The sequence below is a fragment of the Poromitra crassiceps genome (assembly GCF_964638095.1).
Source record: "Poromitra crassiceps genome assembly, chromosome: 20".
Taxonomy (NCBI): Eukaryota; Metazoa; Chordata; class Actinopteri; order Beryciformes; family Melamphaidae; genus Poromitra; species Poromitra crassiceps.
Genome location: NC_139637.1, coordinates 12,238,841 through 12,266,085, shown reverse-complemented (window position 1 = coordinate 12,266,085; position 27,245 = coordinate 12,238,841). Strand labels below are relative to the sequence as shown.

The following is a 27,245-nucleotide window of genomic DNA, read 5'->3' as shown; positions in this document are numbered from 1 at the left end:
TACAGCAGCTAGCTGTTAGCGAGCCTCCTCGTGTCTGTACTGTACAGCAGCTAGCTGTCAGCGAGCCTCCTCCTGTCTGTACTGTACAGCAGCTAGCTGTTAGCGAGCCTCCTCGTGTCTGTACTGTACAGCAGCTAGCTGTTTGTGAGCCTCCTCGTGTCTGTATTGTACAGCAGCTAGCTGTTAGCGAGCCTCCTCCTGTCTGTACTGTACAGCAGCTAGCTGTTAGCGAGCCTCCTCCTGTCTGTACTGTACAGCAGATAGCTGTTAGCGAGCCTCCTCCTGTCTGTACTGTACAGCAGCTAGCTGTTAGCGAGCCTCCTCCTGTCTGTACTGTACAGCAGATAGCTGTTAGCGAGCCTCCTCCTGTCTGTACTGTACAGCAGCTAGCTGTTAGCGAGCCTCCTCCTGTCTGTACTGTACAGCAGAAAGCTGTTAGCGAGCCTCCTCGTGTCTGTACTGTACAGCAGCTAGCTGTTTGCGAGCCTCCTCGTGTCTGTATTGTACTAGTCTCGCTGGCCAGCGACTGTTTCGGTGGCAGCCGGATGTCCGCTCCCGGCTTATTACAAGCTCTGTCATTGGCTCCGACCATGTCAATCAGAGCGGCTTCCGCTCCCTCCTCCCTGTGTGTCGCTGTAAATAGTGCCCTGCCGCCGCAGTGAAAACAACAACGCTAACTAGCTAGCAAGCTAACGGCAGAAACCTACACGCTAGCTCGTTGCTACACGCTGAAAACGGCAAGTTGTATTGTTTGAAACTATTTTCCAAGGGCACTGCCGCTAAGCGCCGCCCATCGCAATCCCACTATGGAGACCTGCGGCGCGCCAGACTCCTCGGACGGAAGGGAGAGGAGGCTGGCCAGCGAGACTAGTATTGCACAGCAGACGAGCGCTCCAGAAAGTCGTCGTCATCATCACCGTCCTCAACTTCCCCAGAGGAGCCCACAGAGCGAGAGCCGCAGTGCTGGCACGTGCTCTTCACAGGCTCTTCACAGGCACTATTCGCTCAGTGAGAATCCCCCTTCTTCCTCCATTGAGGCCAAATTTAGCTTGTTGGCTCGGTCTGGATGGGCAGTGTCTTGCCGAGCGGGGGAAATCAATGTTTGTTTACCTGCAGCTCGGGGGGGAGGGGGGACGCAGACCTTTTCTGCTTCCAAGAACTGCCCCCTCATCTTGATCGATCGATAGTCACGTTTCAACACATCTCGTCTAGCCCTCTCCGGGCAACAAGTGGATCGGTGTCTAGTTCCCCGAGGCTGCGGTCAATCCAAGACGCAATGTGATTTTCACTCTGATTGGGTGACGGGGTTAAAAGTGGCGGTCCAAATTAGACGGTGTGGAAATTGAGTTGTTTCTGCGTGTGTGTGTGTGTGTGTGTGTGTGTGTGTGTGTGTGTGTGTGTGTGTGTGTGTGTGTGTGTGTGTATAACTATATATCAACCTGCCATGTTATCATCCTGTGTGTTTCTTATGTGTATGCATTATTGTGGTTGCCGTCTGGGCACTCATGTAACTGACTGACTCCCAGCATTTGACTGCACTATTACTGTTTATGTCCTTTGCATACTTGTATTTATGTGGACATAAATAAATATTTCAAATGTGTGTGTGTGTGTGTGTGTGTGTGTGTGTGTGTGTGTGTGTGTGTGTGTGTTTCCAGTCTACTACAGTATATGCGTCACAATGTTATGATATCAAAAGTTTCATTGAAATGTGCATCTAACTTCATGCATAATGCTCTCACACTCTTCACCCCCCCCATCCTCCCCCCTGCTTGCACCGCTCCCCCCAATCGGTCGAATTGCATGAAATTCGACACTGCACTTTGTGCGCGGGTCCCCAGCATTGCACACGACAAGTTTCAAGTCAATCGGATGGACGGTTCTACAGATACGTGAGCGCCGTGTTCTGATTTGTCGAATTACACAAAGTTCGGCACTGTACTTTCTTGGGTCCCCAGCAGTGCACCCGCCAAGTTTGAAGTCGATCGGGGAAACGGTTCTCGAGATAATCAACTTTTTGTGTTGCTAGTAGGTGGCGCTATGACTGTGCGCGTGTCTGAAATTCGGCACTGCACTCCGTCAGGTCCCCCTAAGTACCCCCCCCCCCGATAGACACTCACACACACACACACACACACACACACACACACACACACACACACACACACACACACACACACACACAGATGTGCCTTCGTAGTGTAGATGTCATTGAGATGGACAGTTTGTAGCATACTTTAATGATGGCAGCTCCTGTGCTTATTTAAATACAAATGGATCAGCTCCATGAAAATAAATGTGTATTTAACAAGAGGATATTAAAAACATGATGTTTCCCACAAGAAGGCCTTCATCAGAACAGTTCTGTGGCCCTGTTGATGGAGCCCAAAATGTGTTGTGAGGGGTTTTTAAGGCTTGCTTCAGAGGTAAGCTAACAGAGCTGCCAGTGGCTCTGAGCCCAAAATATGGAAATACATATCCCGACTAAGATAGGGGCCTAAATTGATCATAGATATTACAGCAGTGGTAGTTATGCTTTGTCTGCAGTTCCTGGTGTGTGTGTGTGTGTGTGTTTTTTTACAGATTTCCTATTTTTTTTGCTGATGCAGTGATACCTCTGTCAGAAGAAAGTCACCCTTCCCTTTAGCCTCTTGTGGAAACTGATTGTGAGGTTGGAAATTACTGGGTTCAATGTGGGGTAAAGTGTGAATGCTGCACTATCAACATATACAGTAGTGTAAGTCAAGGCAGGGTCAGTGTTGGTTTGATCAGTGTGAGCGCGGATGGTTGCCTACTCAAGATGAGCTGAACTCAATGTTAACATCTGTGATCGGAGTCAACAATCGGACTTGGTTACACCAGTGACTTCTTGCTTAGCCTTCTTTTTTCATCGTTTTTTTCCCACGGCGCTGGGTCAGCAGGCCCTGCCGGGGGCAGGGAGTGGCAACGTCAGGACATCACTCAGTCATGGGCATTCAGTGAGTTTAGTGGGAAAAGGGGCCATAGCTAGCGATAGGAAGGTGGTAGAGAGCCGGTATTCGAGGGGGCGTGTAGGGGGAGTGACTAGGGAGGTGTGGGTGGTGGGAGCAGGCATGGTGCTAAAATATCGAATGGCCACACCACTGCTCCATGTGCTTAAAGGAACACTCCGCCCATTTTCAACCAGCTTTGTATCATTAGAACATCAGTAGTATATCAGAAAACTGTAAACGGTTTTGAAGTCTGTCATTTAATTTGACAGTTATTGAGTGTTACAGTGTGGACCAGTGACATCACTGGTCCACACTAACTCAAATGAATAACTCATTAACTCAAATCAACTCTCAATAACTGTCAAACTATGGATTTGAGTTAATGAGTTATTCATTTGAGTTAGTGTGGACCAGTGATGTCACTGGTCCACACTTTAACACTCAATAACTGTCAAATTAAATGACAGACTTCAAAACCGTTTACAGTTTTCTGATATACTACTGATGTTCTAATGATACAAAGCTGGTTGAAAATGGGCGGAGTGTTCCTTTAAAGGTTTGCACTTGTTTTACGGCTGCTCTCACAAGCGATAGTTCCATGTGATCCTGCGTGTGTGTGTTGGTAAATGCCATCACTTTAACATGGCGTGAGAGGTTGAAGGTGTAACATCTCATATTGTGCTAAGGAGATCTCTGCAGTCTTTTCCCAGTAGGCAATGATGAATGCTGCTTGCCCCTGCCTCTGATAGCTCCTGCTAAAAAAAAACCACTGTCCCAGTATTAGGTTTCACTATAGGCCTCCTGCATTGGCTCTGCATTGGACTGCATCCAGAAGATCTCTTCTCAGGAACAATCCCAGAGGAGGACTGCTCCAACTAACTAAGCCTCTCTCCCTCTTCCTGCTCCAATCACATGCTAATTCATTCTATTAAAGCTGCAGTGCTCGCCCGATGTTCTCAGCCAATCGAATAAAAGACCCGTCGCAATTTCTTCTCCTTGATGTGACATCAGTCTACGACGCAAAACACGGACCACCACTTTTGGATTTATTTGATCAAAAATGATGTGATGGCAATGAATGGAGTGGAAGTGCTGCTGGGTCTTTGTAGTGATCACCTACCAGGTTCTCTTTGTAGTGATCACTTACAAGTGCTCTTTGGATATTTCAGGTGTTGTATTGTTTGTGCTTATATCAGAATCAGAATCAGAATCAGAAAGACTTTAATGATCCCCGGGGGGAAATTGGGACAAGTTGCAGTTGCTCGCACTCGGGCATGAAATATCCACATAACACAACATAGCATAACACAGTATCTCCCTAAACGTAAAAACCAGTCAATCCAATAAAATGCAATAAAATGCAATAAAATAGAATAAAATAGAATAAAATAGAATAAAATAGAATAAAATAGGGTCAATGGGATAGTAAAAGTAAGTCGAATTGTAGAATAGCATTCAATATATATTATATATATATTCCTTCCATCTTGTGAAGAGCTCTTTGCACGAGTGGCATCTTAATCAAAATGTAAAATGTAAGTTTCCTTCCAAAACAAGCCAGGGCACACTGGGTGGTGTAGGGGGGGGGGAAAGGGGCCGTAGGGGGAGTGGCTAGGGGGTCTGTGGGTGGTGTTGGGGGCGTGGTGCCAGAAAGCTGAATGGACACCCGCACTGTCCATCTGATTTCTGGCACACGGAGGCGGGCTGATGGCGACTTTAGTTGAGTTGGCTGCACATTCTTGGTGTACACTCACTTGAGCTTTCTCATATAACCACTTTCAATGATTTCCCTTGGGCTTTCTCATAGAACAGCTTTAAATGATTTCAATGATTTCTCATAGAACAGCTTTAAATGATTTCAATGATTTCCCATAGAACAGCTTTAAAGGATTTTCCTGGTGGATCTGAGCGAATTCGATTCATTAGAATCATCCAGGGAATAACATCAGTGGTGAAATTAGTCCTTTTGCCTGCCTTCCTATCTGCCTGGCTTTCTTCCGTCCTTCTCTGCCCTCATTCATTCATTCATTCATTCATTTACTCTCTCACTAACTCACTCAAACAGATTAAAAATCAACTAAAGGCCCTGTGCACAGCTGGTGTATGTAGGGTAAATCACAGTAAACCAACAAATATTCCAGCACACACTCCAGCCATGTCCATATTTATTTTTCCCATGGTGCTGGCCAGCAGACCTGCTGGGGTCAGAAGATGGCAAAGTCAGGAAACTGTCCAAGAAAGACCAGCACTCAGAATGTCCTTTTTTGAGGATTTAAACAATCTTGATCAGAGTACAAACAACGTACGGGTTTCAGCAAGTTGCCTTCATCAGCGTTATCAGGACACTCACTCACTCACTCACTCACTCACTCACTCACTCACTCACTCACTCACTCACTCACTCATGGACATTTAGTGAAAGGGGCGGGGCTAGGGAACAGGGGACATAGCTAGGGATAGGAAGGTGGTATAGTCTGGATGGTAAAACCTCACTCCGTGACTTCCGGCTATGGCCGGAACGTAGGAACCAAACTACTTCTTTGAATACTTTGTTTGGTATGGCCATGCTTTTTCTCTAACTCGTGGTTACTTAGGTGGCGAGGTTAGGCTGCCTACTGCTGCATTTCTATGGGGGAACGAAAACACTGCGGACCAGAACACAGGACCAGAACACAGGACCAGAACACAGGACCAGAACACAGGACCGGAACACAGGACCGCAACACAGGACCGGAACACGGGGCGGGACATCCTGCCTGTAGTAATAATACATACCAGGCTCTTCTCCTCGGGAAGAGGTGAAGAGCCTGGTGACGCGAGGCTAGGAAGGTGATAGAGAGTCAGGATTGGAGGGGTGGGGAGGGGGAGGGGCTAGGGGGATGAGTGCCATAAGGGTTGTGGTGCCATTAGGCTGAATGGCCACACCGCTGCGCCGTGGTGTTGAAGGTTTTTACGCTTGTTGGTTTACTTCACTGTAACAGATGTTGACATCGACTTTATGCAGTCGGGCGTGGATTCCTCTGATGAGGCCACCACCAAGCCCCCCGGGGTGTCCTTAGCATCCATTATACGCTCAAACCACCATTATATCCAAAGCACTACTGTACCCACGTTGGATTTAGACATTCATGAACAGATGGCAACAGATGAAGAGCACCAGTGGCTCCTGCATTACATTACTGGCTTTCCACAGGAAGCTAAGCAGATCTGGCCTATAGGATACTGCTTGGATGGGAGACTGGTGCTGGAAGTGGTGTTGGAGGACCAGTAGGAGGTGCTCTTCCCCCTCTGGTCTGAATGGTCTGATGAATAATCTGATGTGATGAATAATCTCCCCAATGCCCCAGGGCAGAGACAGGGACTCTGTCCTGTGAGGGAGCACCGTCCTGCGGATGAGACGTTAAACCGAGGTCCTGACTCTCTGTGGTCATTAAAGATCTCATCGGCACTCTTCACTAGAGTAGGGGTGTAACCCCGGTGCCCTGAGGGGTGTAACCCCGGTGCCCTGAGGGGTGTAACCCCGGTGCCCTGGCTAAATTCCCACACAGGCCTTCCTTCAATCATAGCTACCTAATCATCCCTCGTTACTTAATTGGTACATTCAGTCCTCAGCTCTCCACCTGACAGCTGATGTGTGCTGAGCGTTCTGGCGCAAACTGGCTGCCGTGCATCACCCAGGTGGGTGCTACACATCGGTGGTGGATGAGTTGAGTTCCCTCCACCTCCCTCCCCTGATATGTGAAGCGCTTTGAGTATCTAGAAAGCCGCTATATAAATCCAATCAATCAATTAGTAAAAGTTGCCAGGTATGACATCAAGCCAGCTGTTTGGTTCGACGTACTGTGCATGCTATTAAATCTGGGACTTCGTTTGACGCGTTGACACACTTTTCAGATAGAAGAAATCAATGTGTTTGTGCTCTCTCATATCTCTTTCAGATTCCTCTTGGTCTTCTCCTGTCTCATACTGTCAGTCTTTGCCACCATCAAAGAGTTCCAAAATAGCTCAGAGGGTGCCTTGTACATCCTGGTATGTATTTGCATAGAATCTGTAGCCCTATATTGAATCTAAGTTCAACTCTCATTGAACCATTTGAGCTGCTTGACGTAGTCTTTTTACAAGTTAATACAAATCTTTTTGGGGGAATTTGAAAATACTCACCCAGAGTCTTACTACAATATAATGAGTAGCCAATGCCCACCGCTGCAGTCGAGGGTAACGCTGCCATTTTGGCCTGTTCCCCCAGGAAATCGTGACCATCGTAGTGTTTGGAGTGGAGTACATCGTGAGGATATGGGCTGCTGGCTGCTGCTGCCGATACAGAGGATGGCGCGGGAGGTTGAAGTTCGCCAGAAAGCCCTTCTGCGTCATCGGTGAGTTAAACCAGGGCAACGTGTAGTACACGTCGTGTACCTGTAGGCCGGTGTCAGACTCTCACCTTGCCTTCTCTCTCCCTCACGCACTCTATGAAGGTGAGTACAACCCGGCCACATTACCACCACACTGTCCTATCTTTCATAATTAGCCTACTCTTCATTGCCAGCTCTCCTTCCCTCTCCAAAAGCCGGATGTCCGAGCGAAGACATTATTTCAATCTTGGTCAAAAGGATTTCTGTTATGCTTTGGTGTGATTTTCCATATTCTTTGGTTTCAGATTCATATGGGTGAAACTGAAGTGAGTCTCTTTTAATAGAGAGGCAAAGTGACCGCCTACTTCCTGCTTCAGCACTGTACCAGAGATTTTCATCCGCCATTTATTTTCCCATACACATTTTGTAAAATGCGTATAAAAATAATTTTACTGGTTCAAACCAAACGGTACAGATATATTTAGAAACATGAGAGATCGCATAACATTTCACTGGGACCAAAACGTAAAGAAAATGCGGGTTTAAAGAAAATATTTTTTCGATGTTGTTTTTTAAAGTTTTGGTCCGAGTGAATTGTTCTATGGTCTCTCCCGATTATAGCGTTAGCTGAACCGTTTGGTTCGACGAAGTACAACTATTTTACAAGCATTTTACGAAATGTCTATGGGAAAATAAATGGCGGATGAAAATCTATGGTACAGTGCTGAAGCAGGAAGTGATGTTCCACTTTGCCTCTAGCTATGAAACATCAACAACATTGTGAAACTTCAAAGCAAGCAAGCTGATTTTGACCAAAGAAGACATAGTAATGGACATTTCTAGCTTTCTGCTATCTGTGTGCTTCTTTGTGACGTGATGTCTTATCTCTCATCAGACATGATGGTGCTGATCGCCTCGGTATCGGTGCTGGCGGCCGGGTCTCAGGGCAACGTGTTTGCCACCTCGGCCATCAGGAGTCTGAGATTCCTCCAGATCCTCCGCATGCTGCGTATGGACCGTCGTGGAGGCACCTGGAAGCTCCTGGGATCTGTAGTCTACGCACACAGCAAGGTGAGCTTTCACATGGGGAGAAGGGAGGTCCTCAACTCGTGTTTACAGCTGATAGCATCTCTAAATGTATGACTTGGCCATCTCTGCAGAATTCAAGAGATACATTTGACTGGTTTTGTGTTTGACTTTGTCAGCTTGTTAGCTAGCTGACCATCATTGTCTTGTTGTTAACACATCTGCTGTGCAGCTTTGCTAAGTTAGCCTGCTAGTTAGCTAGCTCACGCCTCATTGTCATCTTCTCATACTGTAATGAAGAGCACAAACTCTGAGATGCATGTTGTGGACAGGAATAAATATGTTCCTCCACCACGAATATGGATTATTATAGAACATTTGCACAATTGACATGTTCTCCTGTTTGCCATGTGAAGATGTTAGCGAATGGTTAGGTTTAAACAAGTCAAACAACTTTGGTTATGGTTAGTCAACAATCTTTGTTTATGCTTTAGGCAACTAAAACTACTTGGTGTGGTCATGGTTTAAAAAAGAAAAGCGTCACTCATTATAGAGGACATCCTCACATAAGATAAGATAAACAGATAAGAACTGAACACATGGTTGAGTTGTACCCTATCTAAATTTGGCAACAAATTACCTTATAAGACCACCGCCACAACAATATTTTTTCAAGATCTCTCTTTTTATACTTATTTTACATTTAACAATTATTTCCATACAAGCAATTTTCGGATGTACCACCATGATGGAACCAGCCGTGGTTTATAGACGATTTGTGACGCAATGGTTTTGTTTAGATGAGGGTTTCTAATAGGCAGGGTTCAAACTGTCCACTGACAGTGTTGGGGGTAAGTAACTCATTACAAAAGTAACATATTACATGTAATATATTACTTTTAGCAGTAACTCAGTAATATAACTTATTACTTATAGGATTTCAGTAATATTATACCAGTTACTTTGTCAAGTAACTCAAGTTACAAATTGAGTTACATTTTATTAAATCAAAGCACATATTTAAAAAAGATGCAATCATTTCTTAATCAAACTCTGTGTTTTTATGCAAATAACCACTATAGATGACAATAACAAAGAAAAAGAATAACATTTAGAATTTTGGATTGTTTACACTGACTTCAAGACTGTTTAAATTATTTTTCGGGATGGTGCCAGGCAGGGGCGGTTTTAGCATCAGAGCTTTGGGTGGGCTCAGCCCACCCAAAGGTCATGGACCACTGAACCCCTAGGGGGGTCCGGGGGCATGCCCCCCCGGAAGAAAATTTTGTACAGTTTCAAGTAAAAATGGATCAAACTGGTGCACTTTGAGATCTAAATGAAGAGACTAGATCTATGAAGAACTACACACGTCAATATCTTCTTTACCGTTCTGTGGTTTTACAGCAATGAAAAAATAATTGTTTCCCTATATATACTATATATATTCTGCATACAGGTTACTATATGGTAGAATTATGCTTGCATAAATAATACCAAAATCACTTCAGGGGAGTTTCAAGTAAAGTAACATTTTGCTTTGTAGGCAAAACAAAAGTAAAATTAAATCAAAAGGGAACTTCCTAACTTATTGGCTGGAATAATATTCCGACAAGATAATAATATACTGTAAGCACTAAAGCAGGAGTTTGCAGTCAACTAGTTGAAATTAATATGTGGCAATATTTGTGGGGGTCAAAATCTATGTAGGGTGTACCACCACAAATAGATCAGTGTATGGGAAACACTGACTATTAAATTGTGTGACTAGAAAGACACCAATAAATCTGAGAAAATGTACTTTAATTTTGAACAACAGCACTACAACGGTGGCATTACAAATGGTATTATGAAATTATTGTGTGAAAAAACAAGAATGCCACTTTTTTCATGAACTTTAAGCAGAAAATTAAAAAATAGTTTTAAAGCAAAAATAAATAATAAATAAAGATTATTTTAACATTGGCTCAACCAGCCCATCTTACTGACCACCAGGGGTCCTGGTCCTTAATCCCTTTTTATTACTCCCATGCCACTGGTACTGTACACAAACAAGGCTGTTTAAATATCTGCCTTGCACTCCCTTAGAGCAGGGGTGTCAGACTCATATTAGGTAGAGGGCCGGATTTGTTCAACTGAGACCTCATGGGGGCCGGATTTTTTTTTTTACTAAAATCAATTCGACTCATTTACCCATTTACTTCACAAAAGAAATACTGCTCTTTCCATTTCTCTTGAAACTGCCTGCATTCCGTGTCAACCTTTCTCTTTTTCGACAGCATCTTGTTCAGGGGCGGACTGGGATCATAATTCAGGCCGGGCATTAGATACCAAGCAGGCCAGGCCGATACGGACCGACGCGCATGCCGGCGTCAGAAAAATTTGTGCCGTTTAAAGCCAGATGTGGGCCGTTTGAAGCCCAATTTGGGTCGTTTAAAGCCAGATTTGGGCCGTTTGAAGCCCGATTTGGGCCGTTTGAAGCCCAATTTGGGCCAAGTCCAATTTTACAATGAGATGCACCCACTTTAATCCTGAATAAAGTAATAAAACCACTAATAAACCAGTAGGCAGCGCCTGGCCTGCTGTTCAGTGAGTGGCCTGACTGCGGGCACAATTTTTTTTTTTTTTTTTTTTTTGCAGGCCAGGCCAGGCCAGGCCAGGCCAGGCCACTGGGCATTTGCCCGATGTGCCCGATTATGCAGTCCGCGCCTGATCTTGTTGATTCTTTTGTTTTTTGGTAGGTAGCTGAATGCGCGATTCAATTCCAGCGTGGCATCATGGCGGCTTTGTTTACACCTGATGACCTACTGACATACTTCCTTGTAGTGCAGGTTAATTAACTTATGAATGAACTCTTAGCTTGCTTATTAGCCACACGTAGTTCATGATAATGGGGTGCGAATTTAATAATAATAATAATATATATATATATTTTTTTTAATATTCCAAAACATCTCGCGGGCCGGATGAAACCTGCCCGTGGGCCGGATCCGGCCCGCGGGCCGTATCTCTGACATCCCTGCCTTAGAGGGAAATAACAAGCCTGTAAGAACTTTTATTGAGATACTGAACTAACATCACAGCAAAACATAAGTGATGCCATGCACGCATGTTAACACTTTCAGTGCCACGGCCCTTGGGCAAAAGGTTGCTTGCTGTGCCACATAGGCCGCAATGCATTTTAAAACAGTCATATAATTTTTTTAATAATTACTATGTAAACACTGAACACGCACAAATAACGATGAGACTCTCTTCTATCACCTGCAAAAAAAAGTTTATTGATCCCATTTTCCGTTCTTTAGTTATGAGCCGGAGAAGATAGCTTGATTGAACGAAAAATATAGCCTACCTTTTTTTCTACGAGCTGAGATAATGAGCCTTTTGTGAAATTAAACATTTCAAGCACATCTCTGACTCTGAAGCTAATTTTCTGATGTCTGGGTCTGTCTGGGTGAAGTGTATGCTGCTCTGCTGCTCTCCGTGCTCCCCCCCCCCCCCCCCCCCCCCTCAACTGCACACGCCTCCTGGGTGTGTCTTATGTGTCTGGTGGCTCTCAGTCTCTGCTGAGTTTGCTGCGCACACACAGTGAATGGTGCGCGACATTCAGCTTTTTGGTTCCGCGTGTGTTTGTCACGGGCTGGCATGCTTCCAGTTCGGAATAATAATGCTGATTATGTGAATGTGCTGTTGCAGCGTACATGGAAGTGCTCAGTTGTGACAGCGGATGCTGCTGCTGGGGGCACAGCTGGCGTTGTGCTCGTTTATGGAGGCACGTCGATGCATACGGACGGATGCGATGCGATTTCCTCATTTTCCACAGTGACTATTTCTGTGTGTTTGGCTCCTTTTTCTCTGATCAGGAGAGTGCTGTCGCCACCTAATGGGTTTGTAAAATAGGTTATCGACCTCCAATAGCTACAATATTGTTAGAGGCGACGTAAGAAGCTTAGATCGACACCCCCCCGTCAAAAAAACAATTTGGAGTTATGACGCCATTTGGCGTCGCTGGCACTGTACGGTAAATTTCTAATGACGCCATATGGCGTCGCTGGCACTGAACGTGTTAAGCTATCATCATCATCACATCAGACAGGCTGTGTAAAGCAGCCACTTGCGATTCTGAAGGGCTTAATTTCATTCAGATAACAAGGGACCCGTTTGAAAATGTTTGTCACTTATGCCCATATGTTTCTCAAAAATCATCACATCCATTTACACCCGCTTACTGCGAGCTAGCATGACATGGCTGGCTGGTGCCATGGTAGCCTACCTACCTTCCTCCAGTCCACCTGTTTGTCTGGCAGGCACAGCAACAAGTTCTTTTGTTTAGCCTACGACAACGTTACGTGCTAATTTGCATATCAATATGCGCTAATTAAGTAACTACTAACGACTCTGACTGCTCAATGCTCACCTCAGTTTAATTGATCATGAGTGGGGAGAACGATTGTGTGGACTGTGGAGGACCACTTCGCTGCTGTACTGTGTGTGTGACCTGTGTGAAGTGATGTGGGATTAGGCAGATAGATGGAGGAGGGAGCGCCTGCGCAGCCGCGGTTCTAGAAACTTTTCGGGTGGCCTGAACCCCCCTAAATTTTTGTCTTAGCCCACCCTAAGAACATAGAGGGGGGGGGGGAAACATGCACACAGCGCATTGAGTGTAGTCAGAAACTGCTACTAATGACCACCATGGATTTGGAGAGGGATAAAAAAAAAAAAAAAAAAAAAAAAAAAAGTTTTTTGCCTCTATTTTTTTGGGTGGGCTGAGACTATTTTTGGGTGGGCTAAAGCCCACCCAAAAACGGCCTAGAACCGCCCGCCAGGGCAGTGATGTCATTCTGCTGCTGCTGTTGTTTTGGTGAAAGTAATGCAAAAGTAGTGTAATAAGTAACAACTTACTCTAATATTGTAATGTAACTTATTACTTTCAAATGAAAGTAACTAGTAATATGTAGTATATTACATTTTGAAAGTAACTTGCCCAACACTGTCCACTGATGCCAACTGTGCTTCTATCAGAGCCTGGAGACAAATATTGTGGGGAAAATAGCAACTGCTATACTACAGTTTGTTTGTGTGTGTGGGGTGTGAGAAGGTGAGAGGGGGTGAAAGGAAATCAGATTTTCAGACAGGAAATGAGATTTTCAGGGCCTCCAGTTCACATAATCATATCCAATATTGTTCCAGGCTTGTTAAAGCCATTTTTTTTTACTAGCCCACCAGGGTTACATCCCCCTTGTGGAAGCTTTCTGGATGATGCTTTGAGTTCTCCAACCCTTATTGCAGTGTGTTTCCCTGTAGGAGCTCATCACTGCATGGTACATCGGCTTCCTCTGCCTCATCCTGGCTTCTTTCCTGGTCTACTCTGTGGAGAAGGACTCCAATAGTGAATTTGAGACCTACGCCGATGCTCTTTGGTGGGGGCTGGTGAGTGGTGAGACTGACTGTTTTAATTGTAAAGGATCAATAATTAAAAACGCTCCACTCCTGAATATTGTAGCAACTGGCTGCTGGATCCTTAAATATCCCCTAAAGTCATAAATCAGTTATTCTTCTTGTTCCTTCAGTTGGATGTTTGAGCTTCACTGTGCAGAATGAAGTCTGTGCAGAGTTTGACACTAGAAGCTGTTTTCACATTCATCTTCTGAAAGTGGAAACTTCTCTGAGCTCACTGAAACGGCGGTTTTCAACAAGCATGATTGGTGACATCACGAATCCTGGAGCCAATCACTGTCCAGTATTCAGCAGTTAAAGCCCCAACACATTCTCACCCCCAACTCGTCATGTACTGCAGATCGGTCAGGAACCCTTCTTGTCGTCACTTTGTCAGGAGTGAGAATGTGTTGAAAGCCTGTGTGTTGTATGCTGTGATTGGCTAGTTAGGTTTTAGATCACCCTGATTGGTTGCTTTGGATTTTTTTTCCCTAATGAGGCAGAAGTAGGGGAAGTCATTTTAAGGATTTTAAATAGATAATTAAGCTTTTTTTATGGGAAAAACCATTAGACACAAATTATTATTCAAAGTAGAGTATTTTATATATATCTTGAAACGTGACTTTAGGAGGTCTTTAAGTAGTAAATAATAATAATAAAAAAAGACAAGGACAACACTCCAAGTTGAATATTGTAATATTCGCCATCCTCGTCGCCAATTTGTTGTATGCTCACGCAGTAACTATTAATCAATATCAAAGAACGAGACCGAGAGAGTGGTATCAACGATAGCTTCACTTTACTTATTTCTTCTTCTCTGCTTTTACAACATATTATGCAGTACTACACACAGTCAGGTAAACAGTGCCCTCTAGCGAGATGGAGTGATAGAACACACTACTGAGGACACAACAAATATATTGCCAGTTGTTGAGATCACCAGTATAATTAGACCCACCTGTGTATCACCTGTGTGAAGTTGCCATTAAACACGCTGAGGAAGGGCGACTTGCCCGAAGCGTCCGTTGTGTGGCAATAAATATTCAACTTGGAGTGCGCTCCTTGTCTTTTTTGAAATTTTAATTGCAAAGGGCAAACAATTCTAAGTGACTTGTCGGATTCTTGAGATTAGGTCTACAATATCAACTTTCTTGCACTGAAAAAGGGTTACACTATTATACTGTAATGTCATTGCACCAATTTTTCATTATTTCTTCCATTCATTACTTCCACCACAAAATATCGATAACTAGTTACCTACCCCTCGTTCTCTTTTACAACCAATACTACACTGCACTACACTCAAGTAGTGATTTTGATTCCTCCTTTCAACAGATCACGCTAACCACCATTGGCTACGGTGACAAGGTTCCCAAGACCTGGAACGGACGCTTGCTGGCTGCCACGTTCAGCATGATCGGAGTGGCCTTCTTCGCACTCCCTGCTGTAAGTTTGCTGCTGATCAGGCCTACATTTTGAACCCAACGTTATTTCAATCAGGAGAGACTAGATACCAGAGAATGAATAAACTAATATTTATTACAATAGTGAATGAATGATGCATTACAGAAAATATGATGAGAATGAGGTATTGTTAATAGTCTTTGGCGCTTAGACACCACAGGGAGATATTGAGATAGAGCTGCATCAGTCCGGAGCAGCAGCCAGATAGATCCCCCTGTAGTCTAGATACTGGTGGTGGTGATGGTGATGCCTCTCCTTCTGAAGCTGATGAGACTCTTCAGACTGAAGAATCTGATGGGTCTGTGAAGACTGGGTGGAGAAGGAGAGGTGGAGGGTGTGAGGCTCAGCAGCAAGGTTGGGAGGCTGAATGGATAGAAACAAGCATATTTAATAGGACAACAGCCATGTGATTGGCTTACGATGAGGGGTGAAAAGCAATGTGATAGGCTTACAATGGAGGTGTGTGGGGTGAGAGGTGATGTGACGCTATGCTATTGGATAATAGAGACAAGGCAGCAAACAGCTGATTATTCAATTGAAGCCCGGAAGTTGACAGGCTATTTTGAGCATGTGAGCAGATTTGAAGGGGTGGAGAAATAAGAAGTGAACTGAGGAAGTGTAAAGTGCAGATTATAGTCTTCCCGACTGAACTTACGTTAGAAGTGCATTTCTGTCTAAAAATAGTTTTTTATAGATTCATGGTTAGGAGATTCACTGAGTTACATTCACATTTTAGGCATTTGGCAGATGCTCTTTCGCAGTAGAAAGTGATAATCTGCAAATTGACATTTTTGTTACTTTGTCTCCACCTTTGTTTCTACATGTTAAGTGCTTGAGGTGTTTTTAGCTGCGACCAGCAGCTCTATAAGTCACTCTGTCGGTCGGTCGGTCCACAAAAATGTCACACACAGCCTTCGTCCTATACGAGGACCCGCCAGACTCTGCCTCTGATTGGCATGAGTGGGTTGGGTTTAGGCCTGAGGAGTGATGATTGGTTGGGTTTAGGCATGAGGAGTGATGATTGGTTGGGTTTAGGCATGAGGAGTGATGATTGGTTGGGTTGAGGTATGGGGAGTGATGATCAGTTAAGGTTGGAGTAAAATATCAGATTAAGCCAATCAGAGGCAGAGGGTGGGTCCTGTCCCTGCCACACTGCATTTCAGAAATTCACGGTGGTGTGTGTGTGAGCTGCCACTGGCAGCTCTGTTAGCTTACCTCTGAAGCAGGCCTTAAAAACCCCTCACAACACATTTTGGGCTCCATCAACAGGGCCACAGAACTGTTCTGATGAAGCCCTTCTTGTGGGAAACATCATGTTTTTAATATCCTCTTGTTAAATACACATTTATTTTCATGGAGCTGATCCATTTGTATTTAAATAAGCACAGGAGCTGCCATCATTAAAGTATGCTACAAACTGTCCATCTCAATGACATCTACACTACGAAGGCACATCTGTGTGTGTGTGTGTGTGTGTGTGTGTGTGTGTGTGTGTGTGTGTGTGTGTGTGTGTGTGTGTGTGTGTGTGTGTGTGTGTGTGTGTGTGTGTGTGTGTGTGTGTGTGTGTGTGTGTGAGAGAGAGAGAGAGAGAGAGAGAGAGAGAGAGAGAGAATTCATGAACCCATGGATACATGTGTGTATGTGTGGTTGCAGCTATTGTGAATTTGATTTTTTTTCCTACATTTTGTCTCCATCTTTGTCTGTTCAGTCATGCTGCTCATGCTAACTACCTAGTTCTTCTCCATATATATTCCAAACTACCTGGAAACATAAATCCATACTTAAAACAGTGTTTTACTACAGTGTGTTATAACAGACTGTGCACTGGATATTTTTTTCAAGGACAAGGAGTAAGAAACTCCCGCACAGTCAGCACCTGCAGGTTTTTTCTTCTTTTCTGGGGTTTCCTGAAAAGACGTTTTCTCCTGCCTGTGCACCTGTCACCTGCTCGGGGTTCCCTTTGTTTGTCCCAGGAGAGACCTTCCACACACCTGGTGCTCAGAACAACAAATGTAGAAAGTGTTCTGAACTGGCTACAGGTTGAATCACGAGCCATATACACCTGGCATTAACATGTGTTTTCTGCCATCAGATTGCAATCAGATTGTGCTTGACCACTTGAAAGTACAGGTGTAAACGCCCCCAAGACACATTGAAGACGGATTGCAATCTGATCGGTCAAACCACCTCCGGAGGTGATCAGGGACGCATTGTGTACACATTGAACACAAGTGTAAATGCAATGTGTCTCTCTCAATCTGGATACAGCAACTGTATGCGGATTGAGAGGACACCCATTTTGGGTCATCAGATTGCAATCTGATCACCCCAAACGCATGTTAACGCCAGGTGTAAATGAAATCAGACTAATGTGGTCAATCACAATCTGATTTCAATCTGATGGCAGAAAACGCATGTTAATGCCAGGTGTATATGGTTCCCACAGGTCCTTGAAATCCTTGCAAGTTTGTGAATTTGAGGAGGAGGGGGTGTGAAAATATACATAGACATATGGGTCAATGAAAGTGCTTGCATTTATTTGTGCAGCCAAGAATAGAAATTGAAGTTCTTTGATTAACGTGTGACACAGCACATTAATGAGAAGTGTTCACACATTCAAGCCTCTCTCTTTTTAATTGTCTGTGAGCTTCTTGTCTGTAAGCTGCCACTTCTCATTCTAAAAATGCTCAGTGTTGTAACAGTAATGAACCTTGATCCGTGTCTCAAACTAGGCCGTGTTGGCTCCTTTGGGCCTGGAAGCTCCTTGAATGTGATGTTTAAGAAGGTGTTTGGGAACCCATATATTTATATAAGGAGGGGGGGGAGATCACAGATGATTACTTTAAATTGGTCAATATACTGTAAGTAGCCAATGAGACAGGAGAGCCAGAGTTAAAGCTATTCACGAGTTTCCGGGTGAGACCGTGGGCGCTTCCATGACACCCTCCCTCCCTGTTTCCAGCTGCCGGTTGCCTGTTTCTGCCCAGGACCGTTCATAGAGAAAGAGACTGAAAATAATCATAATCATTGTTGTGACTTTGTTTGTACCTACCTATGTCTTGTAATGGAGCCCCCCAGCACAATCATTTCACACGTGTATAATTGTACAACGGAGTGACAATATCTTGAATCTTGAAAGAGAGAGAGACCGCTAAAGCTCCGTTCAATGACCAAATAATAAGAGTTCCGGTTTGGACGTTTAGCCTTCAAAACAAAAGCGGCCGCTATGCAACCACATACTATTTTGAGCAATTTCGGCTAAAATAAGCCCATACAGTACGAGTGAATTGACATTCACCTCGTTTTTGTAAAATATCGCCGCTATGCAACCACACAACGTTACTATTTTTAGCCATTTCGGATCAAATAAGCCAAACAGCCAAACATTCACACTCTTTGACAGCGGCGCGCACCTCCTTGCTAGTGGAAAAAATGTAAACAGGAAGTTGACAACCGGCAACCGCTGAGAATCATGCGAAACGTAAGTCCAGGAATAAGGTGAATAGTATAAATGCTTCTGGGTCCCTAGAATGATTATCTCTTATAGAGTGGTGCTTTTTTCTTCCCCATTTTCTCCCCAATTGTACTTGGAAAAATCCCCCCCCCCCTGCTGCTTCACCCTCTGCCGATCTGGGGAGAGCCGTAGACTAGCACCATGCTCCCTCCGACACATATGCAGTTGCCAGCTGCTTCTTTTCACCTGACGGGGGGAGCTTCAACGGGAAGGACGTAGCACGTGCGGGAGGATCACGCTATACCCACCAGTTCCCTTCCGCCCTGACCAGGCGCCCCGACCAACCAGAGGAGGCGCTAGTGCAGCGTCCAGGACATAGATTGGTGCTTTTTCAAGAAAGATTAAAGTGGAATTCATGGTTCGGCCGTCAAAGCCCTGGCAGTACGCGCTGTAGCCTGTAGGGCTGCACCGCGGCTGGCGTGCAGCTCCCCCCGAAAATATGACTCGACGCAGCTGACGTGAACAATGCAAGTCTATAGAGAGATAACAGGAGAGAGTGAAAGCTATTACCAAGTATACGCACTGCATTCTCTCCTTGGGCTAACTTCTAATCATTGAAATCCTAGTGAAATCACACAATTGACTCATTTTGCTGGGGACTCTCCTGAGACCCCTCATCAAGCTGACGTTTGAGTTTATAGGACCAGCTGCCGTCGGCAAGGCTCCAAGTCAATGCTGACAAAGTTTCCAGCTTACGAGAAAAAAGTAGAAAATGGTCTTTTCCAACAGAAAGGAACATTATTGCCATTGGAAATAGAGACGGAATATTATGTGTGCCGTTATATACGCATACCCTCAGCCACCTAATAACGTGACAGCCTTGGTAAAGCACTCAGAAAGGCTCTTAGTGAGTCATTCTGTTACATTACGTTTGTCCTTCACACTACTTAGATTGTAGCTGGAAGCTGAAAGAGACCTATAGTGTGAAAGAGACAAAAACACCGCTGTCTGTCCTGAGGTCCTGAAGTTTTACATTGAGGGTGTGAGTGGTTTGGGCGGCTGAAGGTCTGGTGCAGGAGAGTTTGGGACACTGTCCAAGAGGCTTCTTCTGTCAGCCGCACATAGAGGTGACCTGAGGACAGGAGGACTGGAGACTGCTGCAGTCTGCTAATGGGCTCGGAAGCAATCATTATTCCCCCCACGCCTCACATTTCTAATTGCTTATAGCAGAGGTTCTCAAATGTTTTTCAGCCAAGGACCCCTTACAAGATAGAAAATATACCGGGGACCCCCTCTTTCTGATTTGTGATTTTGGGCTAAGCTTAATTGTTTCCACGGTAACGTGCTTGACTTTTAATTTGATAGGTTTGTTATTAGAATGTAATCTATGAACCATTTTAGATTTAAAGCATAAACTATTTTCGTTGAACATTTTTTTTTTTTTTTTTTTATTACATTACATTTACATTACGTCATTTAGCAGACGCTTTTGTTTTGTCCAAAGCGACTTACAATATCACAATTTGTCAACAGTACAGAAAACCACTATGCAACACAATCAATGACAGCCAAGATATTTTGATAGACTAGCACCATGTAGGAAGTAGTTTGAGAAGGAATAAGTAACATGTAGCATTTTATTTTTTAATTAATTTTTTTTTTGAGAACCACTGGCTTATAGGCTTGACAGAAAGTCCCATCTGAAATTAAATGACATTTATTTTTGTCATATTTTCAGTTTAGAATTTCTCTTTAAAGCTAAACTATCTTCATTAAAGTGTCTTCATTAGAGTATGAAGAGGACACACAGACATTCAGATGACACGTTCTCATACTGGAGAGCCGTAGGATTTACTAACCTTACGACAACTGCCATCCCATTTAAAGGGGCAGTAAGTCTGTTTTTTTTCTTCTGCCCCATAGAGACACTGCACGAAATAGGCCACGCCCATCACGGGGGAAAGCTCTCCAAAAAACCGGCCTGTTTGTCGACGGGCAACAGATGACGCTAGGTACAAGCGGGGGTATGCTTGGCGTCCAAACTGCAGTATAGAGGAAAAGAGGACACCGTACCCAGACCTGAGTTTTATGTTTATAGTCATGATGTCGGGGGACTCAATATAGATAAATTGATTTATTCTATTATGCAAACCAAATGAGTCCTCTATAAGTTTTTAGCTCTTTTTGCAACTGCTGCGCCTGTTGCCTAATGCACTTTTTATACTCTTTTTTTTTAAGTTTTGTTGTGCTGCTTTTAAATGTCCATTTTATTCTCTTCTTTTATTCTTTTATTTTCCTGTCATCCATTTTATGTGAAGCACTTTGAATTGCCTCTGTGTATGAAATGTGCTATACAAATAAACTTGACTTGACTTGACTTGACTTGATGTTGCAATTCCTACTGGTCGCCAATAGAGGCCGATAAATGTCGCAGATCACTTAATAATGTCCCTTTAACCGGAGCTCTGTGTCGCCCTCACCCTCACACAGGGCATCCTGGGTTCTGGATTTGCGCTGAAGGTCCAGGAGCAGCACAGGCAGAAACACTTTGAGAAGAGACGCCAACCCGCGGCAGGCCTCATCCAGGTAGGTACACCAGCAACACTGTTACAGAGCAATCTCCTGGGGCCGGTTGCACCAAGTGGTCTTACGACTGGTCTTAAGCTACGCCGGTTGTAACTTTACGACCTAACAGCTACGCCGGTTGCACCAAGAGGGCTTAAGCCTTCTTTTCACTACGCCCAGGCGTAACTCCTACGCCTGGTCAGGAGGAGGCGTAGTGCCTGCCTGTAACAGAGATCTCCGTGTCTATCAGCGGAGACCTTTTTGAGTCCTTACCGTCATCGTCACCGTCATCGTCGTAACGTCGCCATCGAAGCATGATGTTAGATTATAACGAACTAGTTGTGTGGCTTAGCCTTCCCAAATGTTGACGTTAGTTTTTAGAATTTAATACATAGAATTGGGAACGTTACATTCAATTTCATTCAGACTGCTTGGCACTAATCGCCGCCATTTTTCCCCCGGAGCGAGGGAGGGTGGGAGGAGGGAGGGTGTAGTGACACACATACAGTAGTGGCTGATAGAGCGTAGTGACGCTCCAAGCAGGTCGCGAGGCACATTTTTGCAACATCATCCAATCAGGGGGCATTCCCCGGCAATTCACATGGACGCGCATTGCTACGACCGGCGTAGTTAAGACCAGAGGTAAACCCTGTTGGTGCAACAGGCATAAATCCACTCTAAAGACTGGTCTTAACTAAGACCTAAGACCAGGCATAGTTAAGACCACTTGGTGCAACTGGCCCCTGGAGATCATCTCTGCTTTGTGCTTCTGACAAATAACTCACCAGACTCTTTCTACCTCCAACCAGGGCGCTTGGAGGTTTTATGCGACCAACCTCTCCCGTACAGATCTAGTGTGCACTTGGGAGTTCTATGAGCAGACGGTAGCTGTTCCAATGTACAGGTAACTGACCAAATATACATCATGCATAAATAATACATTGCATTCTTCACCACGTACGTCCAGTAAATACCACTCTTTTCCCATATCGTATTCTGCCACCTTGCTTACGTTGGGGTTGCCAGTTGGAAAAATGACCCTGATTCAGCCAGAACTACAGAATAGCCTCATCTTATTCTATTCCAAAGTCCATCCAACAAAACCCAGAGCACCATGACTTTACACTTTTACCTCTAATAGGGGTAATTTTGAGAGAGGGTGCTGGAGGTGCCTTGGCAGCGACACCGCGGAGCCCTTTTGGAAAGCGGCATTCAGAAGACAAATGGTGCCAGTAGCTACTCTGAAAGATTAACCACTTCGTTTGCCCTCAAAGCATGTGGCTCAGCAAATAAGCTGCTTGACTTTCACAAAGCCCATTTCTGCCTGTTATGTGAGCGCCGCTTGCCTGTTCTATTTGGAAGTGGTTTCACATTGGGTTTGGTTCCAGTCAGTGCCGGCCCAATTAGGCCTTTATAGAGACAGTCGGCATGTGTGGGAACGAACGGCCACAAAATGTTACACGGCTGGCGCGCGAGTGAGGTAGAACCGCCCATATATCTCAATGGCCTGACTCACCAAAGGACAGTGCTGCGGCTCTAAACTACAGGTTTGGGGATTCTAGAGCAGAACACAAGACGTCTGCTCGGATGTGCGTTTACTGCGGAGGTTAAATCCCCGATCGTGTCTGCCTGGGCTGGGCTACAGTAGCAGCTAAATTCTAACTTTGCTGAATGGATAGAACGGGGGATTTACCCCACCCTGACCACGCCCCCCCCCCAGCCAGGCTGAGCCAGCTAACCCAGCGTCTATGACGAGACATCGCCTCAACCTATGGGGCCCTCAGCAGAATTTGATATGGGGGTCCCCACCACGTCAGTGCTGCCATTAATTGACTATTGTCAATGCTTGATCATTCGTACCTGTAAATCTAACACATATTAGTTATTCTGCATATCGCCCAGACAACCATCTGTAATGGAAACATACCTTTATCTATCAGTTTTTTCATGTTCTCTTTTCATTGTTGTGACAGCAGCTCTGACAGAGGCAGTGGGAATTGATTAAAACACTAGTATTAACTAGCCAGTCTGTACAACACAATATTGTGTTTTTGTATGATTGTTATTCCCATAATATCATATATTGAGGAAAAATCAAGTGTTCTTGGGGGCCCTAAGCAGGTGGGGGCCCTAAGCAGTTGCTTAGGTTTGCTTATGCCTAGGGCCGGCCCTGGTTCCAGTGGTTAATTTGAGGAGAAAGGTGGACGATGGCTTGGAGACACAACAACCACTAAACTAAATGTAATTAGCTTTAAAAGGCCCCACAGGCAATCTGTAACCTTTGAGCGGTCGAGGTGGTGAGATGGACTTGATGGATTGAGAAAGCGGTGTGTTTTTTTTCTTTTGCCAGACTGATTCCACCGCTCAATCAACTGGACCTGCTGAGGAATCTCAAGGCCAAGTCCTTCAGGTAGGAATACGACCACAAAGAGGACTAAGCTGGTGGTGAGGTGCTGGTGCATGACTATGATCTCGTGATGTTACTGGTGGTGATGATGTAGGGATACTGGTGTGTGATGAGGATGATGATTCTGATGATTCACAGTCATATACCTGCCAACTTAGGCTGTGAAAAAGAGTGAGACTTTCTTGGGTATCGGCAAATGCAGGGCTGTCGAAAAACGGTCAGTGTTGTGATCTGTTGTTCTGTCAATTAAATGCTGCCTGGTCAAAAAAATACTTGATCTGTAAAGGGGACACTCGTGGGTACCCATAGAACCCATTTTCATTCAGATATCTAATCTTGAGGTGAGACGTCAAGGGACCCATGGGGACAAATAGTTTTTCGCTTGCCAAAATTTTGCCTAACTTTGAAGCGTGTTATTTAGCCCCCTACCCAACAAGCATGACATGGCCGGTACCGATAGATGCCTTAGATCAGGGATACTCAACTTGCTTTGCCCGGGGCCACTTTCGTGAAATGATAGAAGGCCAGGGGCCAGTTAATAAACAAACAATATACATTTTTCTGTAGCGGATTGTAGGTTTTTGGGGTGTCAGCCAGAGTTTAGTCTGACAATGTTGTGCACACCGGATAGTTAGTTAGGTTAAGTTAGTTAGGTTAAGTACATATATACAGTAAGTGCCTGGGTAGCAAGCAGATGGCGGTATTTGACAATTTAGCAGCTAAATCATAGATTATTGAAAGATATTCCATATTCCAGACTGAAATGCTATAACAGAAGTGGAGTATTGGCCAGAATGACATGAACATGTGGACACTTATTCAGCGGGTATCTTGCATGTTGCGTTCAGGTGCACTGTAAAAACGTTTTTTTTTTTTTTTTTTTTTCAATTCCATCTGCCGCAAGTTGAGTATCACTGCCTTAGATCATCTATTTTCATATGATCCCCTACACGCCACTCTGGCTGAGCCCGCTATTATCATTATGAAATCGGGAGATTAACGGGAGAAATGACCAATCGGGAGCACAGCGGGAGAAAGGGTTAAAAATAGACTCTGGAGTGTTGGCAGGTATGTAGGCTACTGTACAGTAGATGATAATGATGATGATTAAGATTATAAGAATAATAATACTGTAATAAAATGATTACTAAATAATAATCTAAGATAATAATCTAAAAAATTATTGAACAGACTACATTTTTGCCTGGTTTGAAATACTTTTCTCTATACTATCTTGAAACAGATTTGCTGCAGCAGTAACAGTCCAGCAACTTTATTTATTTATTTATTTTACTTTTGCTCCTTATTGTTGAGAAGTGATCCTTGATGCTAACCTACCTTTAGCTTGAAGGCCTTTTTAAGCATTCACTCTGTGATGGGTGCTCCATGGTGCAGCCTAGTCACCAGAATAAAATGTCGACATTGAACGTTTCTGCAATCCACGGAGAGGTAAAATATCACGTTTCTAACCCAAAAATAAGTTGCATATTATCACGTTTCTAGATGTCTCGTATACAAGCGTTACACGTCATATAGTCAGCTATTGAAATAGCGTGGTGGCCAGTAAGCGTGTATAGTGGCTGGCCTGGGGTGGATGGAGGGCGTGAACGCCTTTCACACCGGAGAGCCGCGTGTTCAATTCCCAGTCATGGTCACAGTGTGTCCAAAGTCTGCATTTCAACCGTCAGTGACGTTCTATTTTCCCCTAACCTTAACCGAGTTGTTTTACATGACCAAAGTTGTCAACATAACCAAAATTGTTACAGTTGTTTTCAAATTGAAATTGTAGGTTTGCACAAATGTAAAATACCACGTTTTAGAAACGTAAAAGGCAGCAGTTTTTTTTTTAAATCTACGTTGAGATTGTGTATGTATATCTGTGGATTTCAGAAAGGTACTGTACAGCGCCGACATTTTATTCTGGCGATTCGGTTGCATGGTGAAATGTAATTATTGAATTACATTGCATCTCACTGTGTGTGTGTGTGTGTGTGTGTGTGTGTGTGTGCGTGTGTGTGTGTGTGTGTGTGTGTGTGTGCGCGTGCGTGCGTGCGCATGTTGCCCTCACAGGAAGGAGTCTCAGACAGAAACCTCTCCCAGGTCTGTGATCTGATTGGTCTCTATCACTCTTCCCCTCCCCTTTGGCTTCTCTTCAATCAAGCTCTTAGCTGCTGCCGAGGCACTCTTCTTGAGGGAGTGTGTGTGTGTGTGTGTGTGTGTGTGTGTGTGTGTGTGTGCGTGTGCATGCATACGTACGTGTGTGTGTGAGAGGGGTTCCTGTAAGTGGAGGAGTCAGAGGGTGACGCGCCCTCTCCATGTGTCTGACATGGATGTGATGTGCTGCTGTCTGCTAAGTGCCTCCTTCAAGAACGGTCTGCTGCATTTGCCCCCATCGAATTCAGCTCCCTTTGGCCTGACTGCCGACTTCCAGCATTATTAAATATTCACTGATAAGCTGTTCTTTGATACGGTAGCTTTCAACATCACCGCTGGAACGAATGTTCACGACCACATCAAGGGCCTTCTCCATTTTTTTTTTATTATATTGTTTCTGACAAAAGAACCCAAGTGAATATTTTTGACAATGAAGTAATACTTTATAGGAACGTAGTCCTACCAACTACTTCACTATTAACCAATCATTAACACTAGAAGGACCAGAATTCCATAACTACTAGAACGACCATAAGTGGTCATTTTGACCACTAGATTCCAAACTATAATCTCTCATGATAAATACCCAATTGAGAGATTAATGCATTTATGTGTGTTGTGTTAAGATATATTTAAAAAAGACAAAACAACACCAAAATGTGAAAATATAGGGCCCTATCGTCCCACTGGCCTTATATTAGCGCTTAGCGCCAGGCGCAGCCCATATTAGTGGGCGTGGACCGGCGCTGTCCCTATTTTCGTGTCGGCGCTACACGCGGCCTTAACCATTATAACCACACCTTTTAAGCGTAGAATTATTCACAACGTGCTCATTGGAGAAGTGCAGTAAACGAATCACAATGTCCCTTTCATGTTCCATTCCACGGAGCGATCCAATCCGGTCAGAAAAGCCCGACCAAAGCGCTCTGAGCTCCCTCCCCTCCCTCTTTCATCCCCGTCTGTCTCCATATATATTATTCCATATTATTATGCTTCTCAAACCAATCTCACTGCAGTTTAAATACAGCAAGCATGTAAATATGCTACACTATAGCAAGATCAAACTGAAAAGAATGTTCTAAACGCATCGGCTAGAAAAATATAGCCTATTCCTGGATGTCATGATGAGATTAGATTGGTGAAAGTTTGGGCAGAATGATATCGTTTTCTCTCGCTACCTTTTCTTATCACCCACTGCACAGGTAGGATGATGCAACAGCCTCTGAATGACAGGGGCTCAAAACTATGGTATAACAACTTTTTTTTTCATCAGTCATCAAGGCCAGTGGGAAGATAGGGGCCATGGACTACAAAATAGGTCTAGAACCCTGGGAAATTCAGTGTGGTCAAAATGACCGCCTATGGTCTTTCTAGGTAAAAAAATATTTTCTTTGCCTTTTGTGTAATTCATATAAAAAATA

The 27,245-nt window shown here is 44.3% G+C and overlaps 1 protein-coding gene across 1 annotated transcript in view; it reads left to right on the top strand.

The window, feature by feature from the left end:
* Positions 1-22,171, top strand: part of LOC310794639 (potassium voltage-gated channel subfamily KQT member 2-like) — a gene marked incomplete at both ends in the record, with an annotated part of 31,944 nt that extends 9,773 nt beyond the window's left edge. Inside the window, 7 exons of the mRNA XM_083656629.1 lie at positions 6,911-7,001; positions 7,219-7,345; positions 8,217-8,392; positions 13,649-13,774; positions 15,116-15,226; positions 21,189-21,284; positions 22,073-22,171. Coding sequence (XP_083512755.1) covers positions 6,911-7,001; positions 7,219-7,345; positions 8,217-8,392; positions 13,649-13,774; positions 15,116-15,226; positions 21,189-21,284; positions 22,073-22,171 — 826 coding nt within the window. The remainder of the gene's footprint in view (positions 1-6,910; positions 7,002-7,218; positions 7,346-8,216; positions 8,393-13,648; positions 13,775-15,115; positions 15,227-21,188; positions 21,285-22,072) is intronic.
* Between the last annotated feature and the right edge of the window lie 5,074 nt (positions 22,172-27,245).